Raw genomic sequence first — 12,554 nt, forward strand, 5'->3', positions numbered from 1 at the left:
AACATCACACATGCACAAACAAAAAAATCATATGCATGCTTAGACATGTTCTGCCTTCTCCTCTGTGCTCAAACACACTCACTCCGTCTGCTTTCCATCTTCCGAAATTTAGTTGACATTTCTTTCCTATTGTCATCTTTCTCAGTTTTCCTCTTTGTCCTTGAAAGTCTATGCCTGTTTTTAAAAATATTCCCATACCATTATTTTAGCAGAGATTCAAAAGGCAAGAGGGACTTAAAAATTGGTATTTGCTCTGTGGTGCTATCCCCAGTCCATTGTTCATGCTGCAGCAAAGTGTTTATTCAGCCCCAATCTGCCTGTAAACTTCTCAAATGGCCACAAACAGCTTCCCTTAGATTACTAAGGGCAGAAAAGCCTTTCCCTGGTTTTATCATGAGCCTCATTTTTGTCCCTCCCCCTGCCCTACCTCCACTCCCTATTCACCCCCAATTGACACTCTGACCATATTTTTTGCTTTTTATTCCTGGACCATTCCCCAACCACCACCACCCCAGGCCCTTTGCACATGCTATTACTCTTAGCATAGCCCACCTCTCACTACTACAACTGGCTAACCTCTGATCACCTCCGCAGCCTCACCTGAAAGATGACCTTCTCCTAGACAGTCTTCCTTCGTGCTATTGTCATCTCCAGGACTGGGTTCCCATCAGCCTAATAGAGCACCTACCATGTCGTGTGGTCCAGGACTGCAACTTGGCTATTTGTTCGGCGTATACTAGGCACTCCAACTTTTGTTTAATGGTTACTGAATGTTTTTTTTTTCTCTGAACCTTCTTCACTTAGTATTTTCACTGGGTATTTAAGGCCTTTCTTTGCTGTCAAGCCTTGGTTATATTCTAGTAATAGCCCAGAAATTTACCCATCTGTTTGCAAACGTAGAAGTACTGGAAAGTATAGAAAACCTGAAGTGAGTGGGAGTGTTTGTACGCTCGCTTTGTACACTTGAAGCCTTCATTTCACATGTAATATTAACAAACCTGTATCTTCTAATATCAGTTTAGAATAAAATTAGTTTCTGTGGCTTAACAGACAGCAATAGAATCAGAACTTGAAGTGAATCAATACTTAGTGCCATAGCATTTAATGTAGTGGCAGAAATAAAAAACAACCGGGTTGTGCTAGAATTTGGATTTGCTGGTAATTTTGATTTATTCAGGTTGTGGATGGGCAAATGAAAAAGGAAAAAAAGCCGACTGGATTTTTTGATGCCCATCTGTTCATGCTTCAGAGACCTGGAAACTGATGTTTTAAATTTTCTGGTTTTACTTTCTTAGTTTATGCAGCTTTAAGATGGGAAAAAAAATGGAAAATCTAGTTAGAAAAAATGAAAAGAATAAAAGAAAAGACAAGGAAAAGTGAGAGGTAGGAGAAAAGTACCATAGGAAACAAATAATAGAAAGGGAGGAATATACTCGTTTGATTTATAACATTAGGCCTTTTTGTAATTAATGTGCCTCTAGGCATGAGTACAAGTCTTTGATTAGTACACAAATGAAACTAAGGTAACATATTAAAATTGCCTGCCTTAAATGAATGGCTAAACTGTAATTGGTAATAGTTAATAAGAAGAAAAACATATCTTTAAAAAAGCCTGAGTCTGGTTCAGAAAGTATGTTTCACTATGAAATGGCAGTAGAGTCAAGTATCTCTTTAGTAATCACGACAACATAATGACAATACTCTTCACCATTAACATCAATAATAAAAAACAATAGTATTTACTGACCTCTTCCTGTGTGCCAAACAACATGGAAAACATCATTCTGCAAGGCAGCCTTAATATTATCCCCATTTGCAGATGAAATGACCGATATTTAAGAAAAAACACTTTCCTCAGGTCAGCTAATAAGTGGCAGAGCCCTGAATTTGAAACCAGACAGTGTGCCTAGAGCCCTACTGACCCAGTGTGCCCTTTTGCCCTTGAATAAGGACTGTAAGATACTCAGTACATTTGAATCAATGTTTGGATCCTTATTCTTCTACAGAAGTCTACCACTGACGGTATTCTCATTGACAGATGAGAAAACCCAGGGTTAGAGAGATTAAGTGATTTTATACACAACCAAATCTTTAAGAATAATGTTTTTCCTAAAATTCCATTCTCTATTCTTTATTCTTAATTCTTAATAAACAAGTACCATTTTGTGCTCCACAATAAAATTCACAGATGTTTCCTCCTCTTTGTTCTCCAAATTCATAAGTTTTGATAGCCCTCTCTTCTTTGACAATATTCTCTTGTTCTCACTGCCTGTCAACATAAATATGGGGCCTCCTACTCCATTGGTTTCCTGATAACTCTGTTCAGGAAATTCAGTGCGTCACAGTGTTGATCCCCTCTCCCCTTTCCACAGCAGTATCCATTTGTATTGGTCATCTCAGACTTCCAACAAACAAACAAACCAACCATGGAGTAGGGGGTTTAAACAACAGACATGTATTTTCTCACTGTTTTAGCAACTGGACACCTAAGAGCAGGGTGCTGGTATGGTTGGTTTGGGGTAGGGCTCTCTTCCTGGCTTGTAGACAGCTGCCTTATAGCCATATATCTTCACACGTGGTGGCAGAAAGGAGGAGGGGAAGGAGACAGACAGAGAGAGATCTCTTCTGCCTCTTAAAAGGCAACAGTCCTATCAGATTTGGGCCCATTGTGACCTCATCTGAACCTTATTACCTCCTAAAGATCCTATCTCCAGACATAGTCACATTTGGTGTTAGGGTTTCAACCTATGAATTTTGAGGGAACACCATCCAGTCCATAGCACCAGTAAAATGATGTCATGCTCTCAGGGAGAGTCTCCAATTGGAAACACTGCCATAGGGGAATTCTTACGTTTACTTGGAAAGAAGAAAGTGATCCTTTCTTTACTATCAATGCATTTCCCATCCTTCTTTCAACTTCCAATAATGGCGTCTCAAATAATAATAATAACAATAATAATGGAATAGAACACATGATTAGAGGTCATTTTTAGAGTTCCCTTTGATGCTGTATTGATGCTATAGAAGACCTGGGATTCCCAGAGCAGTGAGAACATTTACTTGCCAACAAGGTAAACCCTAGCAAAGGAGCTTGCTGAGTCTAGGTACATGTGGAACAGCTACTTCCATCTGCTTGAAAGAGATTACTTCAGATCCACAGTTTTCATTTTTTATATATTGTCATTAACTAAGGTGAATGGATGGAAGGTTTTGCAGTTTTGGTTCTGAGTTACTAACGAAACAAATAATGAGCAAGTTATTAAGGTTGAATTGAAAAATTAGATCATTTTAGTAATAGAATCAGTAAACAGTTTAGTTTTAAGGTGGTGTGGATAATTTACAACTTCAGGGACTAAGAGACCAAAATAAGTTGGCATAAAATGTAACTACATGTGCACTAAAGGCTTTGTCAATACAGACGGGATCTAGGAGGAGCTTCGATATTTGTTGAATGAGTATTTGCAGATTGATTACAGTTTCTCATTCACTGACTGACTAGGAAATTTGCCGTTACTCAAGATGGTCTTAGGGCTAACTCCTTAAGTACAGGTGTCAGCCTGAATGAGCAAAGGTCTGAGAAGTTTATTAAGATTTACTCAGCTCCTCCACAGGGCACAATTCTCTTTTAATCCTCTCCAGAAATCTGTAAAAACAGACACTATCCCATTTTATAGATTAGAAAACCGAGGCTCAGAGAAATTAAGTTATTTGAATAAATGCACAAATACAGGAAGTGTCTTATACTGATGGAGCCTGGATTATCTTCTGTTCAACATGCCCATTGCTTGAGTGGAGTTCCTTAAGGTGCTTCACAGAGATTGCTCTCCACCTGTCCTCCCCAAATCATCTTTTCCCTAGGCCTACTGTGGTATTTGAAATGATCCCATTTGTGATAAATTCCCTTGAGTGAAGGTGCTATCCCCTTTGGAAGGGTACAACACATTGAGCATGGAAGGTGAGACACTGTGGAAATTTAAGATTCATATCCAATAAGACCAACAATGGAGAACTAGGTATGATTCAGGGCTGGATCCAAAGTGGGGCTTAGTTCGAACATACAGGCTGTAAGGAGACACGTGGTATGTGCGGGGGACCGCAGGGCGACCCGGGCAATGAGAAAGTAGTATAAACATCTTAGGGAGTTAACCACCAGTGGGTGGTTAAAGCTTGAAATGGAGGTGGGAAAATAAAGATTCCCTGTTTGCAGTTCAGCCTATAGCTCTGCCTAACTGTGTTGAATTTCTCTAGTAAACCTTGTGTAAACTAGAGGGTTTTATTGTTCTGAGAGAACTCTTTTTTTGGGAGGACTGGAGCTCACGAGAAGTAAGCATGCATATGCTCACAAGACTGGCTCTGGATTTGATAAACATTTGTTCTGTCAACATGCAAGGTAACTTTTCATCTCATACGTTTATACGGACCTTAAATAGAAAATGGCACAATACAAACTGCTCGTGGTAGACAGTTAAATTAGCAATGTATACAATCCAAAACATTCTGAAATCAAGAGAGCATGGGGGCTTGAGGTATAATTGTTTAAGTTAAATAATACTAACCACATAAACCAAATTGTCAGAAGGGGTCATATAAACAAATGGTCTAAGTAAGGTTATGTGGAAGGTGTTAGATTTTCAGGAAAGCGGTGGTGGGAAAGAAAAAGAAAAAGGAACAGACTCATGAGCACGGGACCATCTTTTCCCAGGATAGGCATACATCCCAACCATCAAAGGTACAACCTTCGCAAAATGGTGGCCCTCTACCAGGGGAGGAACCTGCAGCTTGTCTTTTGGGTGGCCATTTGGAGAAGGTGCGCTCATCCCTCAGGGTGTTCTCTCTGGGGCCAGGCAGGACTAATGAGGCCAGTCTGATAACCACAAATTTGCTTTCAGTCTCAGCATGCATTTCTCAGGCTAATTAGTAGGGTTTGCTTGTTCGTTTTGACTGCAGCTTGTGTCTCTGGATTCTGTTTCTCTATCTTGTCACAAAACAGATTCTTGGTAGTTGCTTTGAGACGCCCTTGACCCGTGCCCTCTCGCTGTCAGTATTGCATGTCGGCTTTGCAAGTTTGTACCACAAGAGATGAAATTTGGTTCAGGCACCAAACAGCGATCATCCAAACAACGTGGCCTAAGCAGCCACGGTGCTGTCGGATGGTTGCTCCCCAAAAGCATCTGTGCTATGTGCGTGTGGATTATGATTGACTCATCTGTGATTTGAATTTGTTCCTATTTTGTTCCGCCAGGAGTGTCTTGTTGAAACAGCCTCCATAGACATGTGCCATCTATTTTATGAGTATTATCCCTTAGCCATCTCCAAGAAGGAAGAGCAGCCATCCTACAGCCGACCAACCAAGCCTCTCTGTCTTTCTGTTTAACGTTGTGGTCTCCCAACATCTAGTTTTAATTATGATGGATTTCCTTGCTTGTGATTCCTTTATTTAGTGAAGATAGTGTGACAAGAGATACAGGGGCGGGGGGAACTGTACACATGAGAATGCTAGATCTAGATTTTTACTTTTATAGTTTATAGTTTTATATAAATCTGCTTACCATATAAGTGATATATTGGACACATGTGGGCTAGCATGATTTTTTAATTATCTTTGATATTTGCTTATGTGGCTAAATTCTAAAAATGTTAATTTTGTAATTAATTTCCAGCACATTGTTTGGAAACAGTGAATAGTTTTTGTTATAAATCACCCAAGAACTTAGATCACTACATTGCCTGGATGCATCTTCCCATTTGGTTTTGGAAAAGTTATTTATCTTTGATTCCTATTTCTTTTCTTCTCAACTCCCAATATGGTCTAAACCCAGGAATCCACAGAAATGGCTGTGATAAAATCAAATGATTTTTTTTTTCTGCTATCATCCATATTAGCCTGGAACCATATCTTCTATCACTTTTTTTCACAGATTCCCCTCATTTCTTTCAGACTTCCCTTTGTGTACTGATATGTGGCCTTGGTGTATAGCCTTTGGCTTCAGTTTCATCATTTTCTCATGTGAATGCATTTCTCCACTCCTTCTGCAGTGCCTTCCATTTAAAATGTGCCGCCACCTAGCTGGCTTTCCATACTCTGGCTGCGCATCTCCTAGGGTCTCCAGTAGTGTTTCCCAGACTATCCTTTGTGGGATATTTATTCTTAAGGTGCATCGTTGGGGGTGGGGGAGTCCTTTTTCCATTAAATGTTAAGTTTGAGAAATGATAAATGTAACATTCCTTTTACATAATAGGTGCTCAATAAATTTTTTTTAAAAAAACAAAAGAACGAATGAGTGGACATATTTATAATATACACTAGCATGTACTTTGGGAAGTTCTTTAGCAAAGAAATGTTTCGCTCTGTTTAACCCAGCATTTACCAAACATGTTTTCTCATAAAACCTTCTCTAGTGTTGCACAAAACACACCTTGTTAAAACTAAGCCATACAACACCATGGCCATACCACTCTTCCTCCCTCAGACCCAGTCTATGTTGAGAGGGACTGAGCTTCATCAGCTCCCTCTTCTTGCCAGTCCCACACTCAAGGCACGTTCCTTATTACAGTTGCCAACATGCCCCTCTCTCTGCCTTGGCTCAAGTCTAGAATCACCTTTGACTGGTTATGCTGTCTTTCCCTTTAATCATCTGCTAATTTGCATCATTCTTCACGTGCTGTCTTCCAGATCTGTTTTGAAAAGCAAGACCATGGGTAATCTCTGTCTCGTGGACTCTTATCTGTGGGTATTTATGAGATTCTATAGATTGAACTCACTATTTAAGTACTTTCTTTTGAAATCTCCCAAAAACCATTGGTAAGCAGCGTATTCCACCATGACATACATTTCAGCCATGGAATTTTCTTCAACAACACATGAACAAATATTAATATCCTAAGTTACTCGACTTGCTTTATTTTATCGCCTTCCTTTTGACTACCGCTGTTGGTTAGCTAAACGTACTCTAGCCTCTCGACTTTAGCAGAGAGAAGCCAAGGTACCTAGAGCATTTCCTGCATTTGCTATCCATCTTAACATCATTTAAAGCTACTCTGAAATCTAGTCTTTCCAGATTGATCTGAATAAGGCCATTCCTCTATGTCCAGCGCTAGGTGTGTGTGTTTGGATGTGGGGATGGCAAGAAGCAAGCAAATGTAAGTCTAGAAAGTACATACACCCGCCGTTATCTTTGAACATTACCCAACGTAGTACTGGGTAACATGCAGCAGTGCCTCTGGAACCGTGTTGGAGGACGGGTGTGGCGAGGAAGGAGAGGCTCTGCTTGTGAGGAGAGGATACTCTACTTCTGTTTCAGAGATTGGCTGTGGGTTGGGGGAAAGATGGGGGAGGGCCCCCATGGCGAATAACAGATTGCAAATGATTATAGTGATCAGAATATTTCTAAAAGTAAAAACAGGTTCTGACAGAACTGAGAGACCCAGAAAGAAGGAAGGACGTTCTGTGAGTCAGGTGGGCAGTAGCATTTCTTTAAGAAAAATTGGGGGGTTATTAAAAGGCAAATCTGGCTTAAGCTCTACAAGGCAGTTCACTGGTTTTCTTCTGACTCTTTTCTCTCTTTCGCTCCTTATCGCAGGACCTTTTCTGTTCTCATTAACACCTCCACCAGAGTTGGAGCTCAGGAAGAGAAAGGAGGTGTTCAGACATGTGCCTATTTGCATGCTCACTCTCTTGAGTTAATCCCGGGACAGCACATTCTGTCCAGTTCTGTAGAAAAGCCAGTTTCACCCCATCAGTAAGGTATTATTTTCTTTTTTAGCCTAGAACAGCTTATTGCCAAGCTTCTCTTAACTGTACATTACAAATAGCGTCTGATTAAGAATGTTCTGGATGGGTTAATTAGTGTGGTGACTATTATTAAGCAAACTGCTTGTTAGTATTATGCCTATTTGATCTTGGTATTGATGTGAAGTAATTGACCATAGAGCTACATTTAGAAAAGCTGGAATAAAGTTTTTTGATTTCTATTATGGCAATAAATTGTTTATATTAAACATGTCTATGAAAATATGAGTTTCATGGCACAGAGAATCAGAATAGACTCTGTGTGGGATGGTAGATGAGGCTTGTTTTGTTTTGTTGTTTTGTTTTGTTTTTTAGAAATATTAATACACTTGTCCAGCTTGCTTCACAACCAGCGCTGCTAGAACAAAGTGGCAAAAAATTATTTCAGCTCGCTTCTGCAGAGTATATGAAAAGTAAAGGGATTTTAACTTAACCTCACCTAAAGAACATATTTCCTTTTTGATTTAGCTAACTGCCTGAATACTTATCTGGGTAACAATCACTGTATATAAACAGACTATTAAAGAAAAATATGGGAAGATATTCTGAGCAAGGAAAGCATAGCATGTAACCACCTTCTTTCAAACACCGGATTATTATCTATATTATTTATTGGTATTTTGTCCAGTCCTATTATTAAGTTTCCCTCACTATACCATTTCCATAGAGAATTTATTCTGTGAGCTAATAAATTATGCCATCAGGGAGTTTTTCTTGAAATTCAGCTTAAATTTTCCCATTCTTAATTTCATCTCATTACTTCTAGTTATACCTCCTTGTACCGGCTAAATAATTATTCTCTTTCCTCGGAGACTCCTATTATGGACCCCTCTACTTGTCACTTAACCAGGCTATTCATATTTAGCTCCTTTAATCTGTCCTCATAAATCAATTCTTCCATTGCCTTAATCATTATTATTGCTCTTCTAAGAACTCTCTAATTTTCAAAGATATACAGTTACAGGTGCCCCGGATGAAATCAGCATTTGCACGGCTCTCTCCCCAGACTTGCTATCTTCCTTCTCCGTATGACACACTGCATTACAGAGTGGCATTGGTTTGCTGGTCGACCCAGCACAGGTTTCTCTGGTCAAACTCTAGACAATCTCAACAGTGTTTTCCATATGTCCTACTAGCATTCGGTTTTTTGTTATTGTTGTTGTTGTTTTATAACATTAGTAAGCTGAGTTTTTGCTTACTGTCCATATTTATGTTCTGCCTCTTTCCATGTCCCCACTGACCACCACCAATCAAGTCAGCCATCCACAGCCTGTGTTAACAGAGGATCTTCTTCATCCTCGCCAACATTTATTTTTTCTATTTTTATTTTTTTAAAGATTTTATTTATTTATTTATTTGACAGACAGAGATCACAAGTAGGCAAAGAGACAGGCAGAGAGAGGGGGAAGTAGGCTCCCTGCTGAGCAGAGAGCCTGATGTAGGCCTCCTTCCTAGGACTCTGGGATCATGACCTGAGCTGAAGGCAGAGGCTTTAACCCACTGAGCCACCCAGGCGCCCCTCCCATTCCTTTTAATTTGCAATTTTGCTCACATGCTGGCCAACATGAATGGATTTTAAGAGTAAGATGGGTCATGATACTGTTGTCTAACATAAACTTATGTTGTTGCAATGCCCGCTGAATTTTTAAATGTAAATCTTCCCTGCACTAAATTTGTAATTCTGCTAAAATCCTTTTTAAGCGGCTTGCATGGAGCACTGGGTGTGGTGAAAGAATAATGAATAATGTTTTTCTGAAAATAAATAAATTGAAAAAAAAAAAGCTTAAAATCAAAAAAAAAATCCTTTTTAAGCTTGCCTAGCATCCTTTCTCTAACATAAACAAATAAGTATCTTCACTTGCTTTATTGTCGTTTGCCAGATATGTGCAGATGTTCCTTCTCTTACTGTTTGTTTCACTTGTTAAAAAGTTAAGATACTGTTGGGATGCCTGGCTGGATCAGTCAGTGGAACGTGTAACTCTTGATCTTCGTGTTGTGAGTTTGAGCCTCACACTGAGTGTACAAATTTCTTAAAAATAAAATCCTAAGGGGCGCCTGGGTGGCTCAGTCATTAAGCGTCTGCCATTGGCTCGGGTCATGATCCCAGGTCCTGGGATTGAGCCCTGCATCGGGCTCCCTGCTTGGCAGGAAGCCTGCTTCTCCTACTCCCACTCCCCCTGCTTGTATTCCCTCTCTCGCTGTGTCTCTCTCTGTCAAATAAATAAATAAAATCTTTAAAAAAATAAGTAAAATAGTTTTTAAAAAGTTAAGGTATTTTCATGTTCTTTTTATTTTTTTCCTTTTGTGAATCAATGGGAACATTTTCATTGATTTTTTTTAGTTCCTTAGATTCTCCTCAGTGTTTTGAATTTGTTTCAGGAAGAAAGTTGGTTCGTTCCCATAATAATTTTAGACCGGTGAGGTATGAAACTATAACCTGTATATGCTCACATTTCTTTATTTTTTATTTACTTACTTATTTATTTATTTAAAGATTTTATTTATTTATTTATTTATTTATTTATTTGACAGGCAGAGAGAGAGAGAGAGAGAGGGAAGCAGGCTCCCTGCTGAGCAGAGAATCCGATTCAGGACTTGATCCCAGGACCCCGAGATCGTGACCTGAGCCAAAGGCAGTAGCTTAACCCACTGAGCCACCCAGGCGCCCTCTTTATTTTTAAATCAAGAATTAATGTATTGTTGTATGAGGGCATACCAAAGGTGTTAGCACCATTTTTGTGTTTTACCTATCTCTATACAATCATGTATTTATTACTTGGGAGGGTTCTTACATAGAAGGTGATTTCTCTCAAAGGGCTTTCTGAGACAAGCACAGAAGCCCCCCAAACTTTTGACTCTGTAGAGTACACAGCACACTCCAGCCAGACTTCGTTTCCAGCTTACAGCAGAACCTGCCCTATCCCTTCATGTTGCCCTTAGTCCTTGCCTTCAGACCTAGCAAACGTCCTCGGCCCCTCTCCCCCGCTATCGTCCCTCAGCACACTTCGTTTACTCACCTTCACCTCTACTCACCTTGCGTGAAATAAGTGGCCTCGTCTGATGCTTTGGTGACACACTGTAGATTCCACACCTGCCACCTGAAACTGTTTTTTCCAACTCCACTTTTCTCTCCTTCTTCCTTCAGCTTTGTAAGAAAGCTTGCTCTGTTCTCTTCTATGAGGGCCTACTTGCTTTCCCTCATGCCAAGAATCCTACATGCTGTGCTTGTCCTCCTACTTCCGTCTTTTAAGAGTTTTCTGTTTCTTCAGTAGCCCGCTCCCTTCCCTAGCAAGTGTCCCCAAGTAAACATCCAAGTGAAAACCCCTCTGTACATGTGCCCCAATAAGGAAAACAGACCTCACTTCCCCATTCTCGCAATCTGGCTTTCTCTGTCTTTCCCTCTTGGATGCGCGCGCTGTAACCATGAGGCTGATTTTGGCCTGCACTCTCCACAGGAACTACCCCTTTGAGGAGTAAGTGATCCAAAAGCTCCTTACCTTACCTGGTGCTCTGGTACCTGTGCAATGCTTTACACCCCATTTTTATGCATTTTTAAATCTTCTTTCCTTTCTTAGATACTCTTTGAGGCTCTTCACTCACTTCGATGGGGTAATATTACTCTCTCGGCTTCTCTTCTTACTCTTCCAGATGTTCCCTACTGCTCTTCTTCCATAACTCTTCTTCCTCACCTTTGTCTTAAATGCGTATACTCCTCATTTCTTCACTTACTTGACAATCCAGGGGAGGGGTGAGGTCTCAGGGTGGGCTTCAGGGACTCTAAGAAAGCACTTGTTGTCTGGTCTCTGGTTACTTCTTTGACCCTCACATTCTGGGACCTGGCTCCAGCCCCTCTGGGTTGCTTGCTATTCCCTGAAGAGTTTATGTTCTTTCTCAGCCCTTTCCTTGGATCACAACATTCCCTCAGTCTAGACCTTTCCTGATCTCCAAGTCAGAATTAATCCCTGGTTCTGTTTTAAAACTTGGAACGTTCGTTCTTTTTGTGTCTCACCACAGGTTGGTTGTTGTTCGCGTCCATTCTAAGTGCTTCTGGTTTGCTCCGCCAGTAAATGGTGAGCTTCTTGATTTCATTTGATTTAGATGCTTCTAGCAATAAGTGACAGATACCAAACTCTTCATGGCCGAGCATTATGGGAAGACAGGACAGAAATAGCACCGAAAAAATATCCTTCAAGAAATATTCTCAAGGTCGATTTAATAAAAATGTGTGTCCAGTTGCCCAGGCATACAGAACAGTCATGTGAGCAGAAATGCCCAGTGTTAATCAAGGAAGTTTCAAGCGTTTTTGTTGGGTAACAATTAAGTGTGGCTTGGAAAGGTGCATCAGGCCATGCAGTGACTGGAAAATGTAAAATGGAACTCTGGCAAGATGAGTGAAGGGAGAGTGATAAATCATCTCTCTATTCTTATTTTTCACGGTGTGCAAAGTGTAGGTTTTATAGCCACATAAACACTTTGAAAGCCCCCAAAAGACAGTGTGGTCTGATTGCAAAGTTTTGAACTTTGTCTGGATGGCTACTACTTTTTGTACTCTTTCGAGAATGTTTGTTTTATGTTTAGTTTACTTTTATCAGTTTTCTACATCATCATGGCATCCTTACAGAAGGGTAAAGACAAGTTTTAAATAGTCTTTTCACTAAAAGTGTACTGCATTTCCTTTTTGCAACAGATTCATGCCCAAGCACAAAACAGCCCATTTACAGAAGATCCTCAGCCTTAAAGGAAATGGTGGTACTACTCCATCTAT

The 12,554-nt window shown here is 40.1% G+C and overlaps 1 protein-coding gene across 8 annotated transcripts in view; it reads left to right on the plus strand.

Moving 5' to 3' along the window:
• Nucleotides 1-12,554, plus strand: part of GTDC1 (glycosyltransferase like domain containing 1) — a 334,720-nt gene that overhangs the window by 209,000 nt on the left and 113,166 nt on the right. For 6 of the 8 annotated variants that reach the window (XM_044242544.1, XM_044242537.1, XM_044242539.1 and 3 more), the window contains one exon: nucleotides 12,477-12,554. This exon is cut by the window's right edge and continues 267 nt beyond it. The exons of 1 other annotated variant lie outside the window; for it this stretch is intronic. In XM_044242544.1, coding sequence (XP_044098479.1) covers nucleotides 12,477-12,554 — 78 coding nt within the window. Of the gene's footprint in view, nucleotides 1-11,803; nucleotides 11,860-12,476 lie in introns of all 8 variants that reach the window. One more of the 8 variants, XM_044242542.1, reaches the window with a different exon arrangement.

This window comes from Neovison vison, chromosome 3 (assembly GCF_020171115.1).
Source record: "Neovison vison isolate M4711 chromosome 3, ASM_NN_V1, whole genome shotgun sequence".
In the NCBI taxonomy this organism is placed as follows: domain Eukaryota; kingdom Metazoa; phylum Chordata; class Mammalia; order Carnivora; family Mustelidae; genus Neogale; species Neogale vison.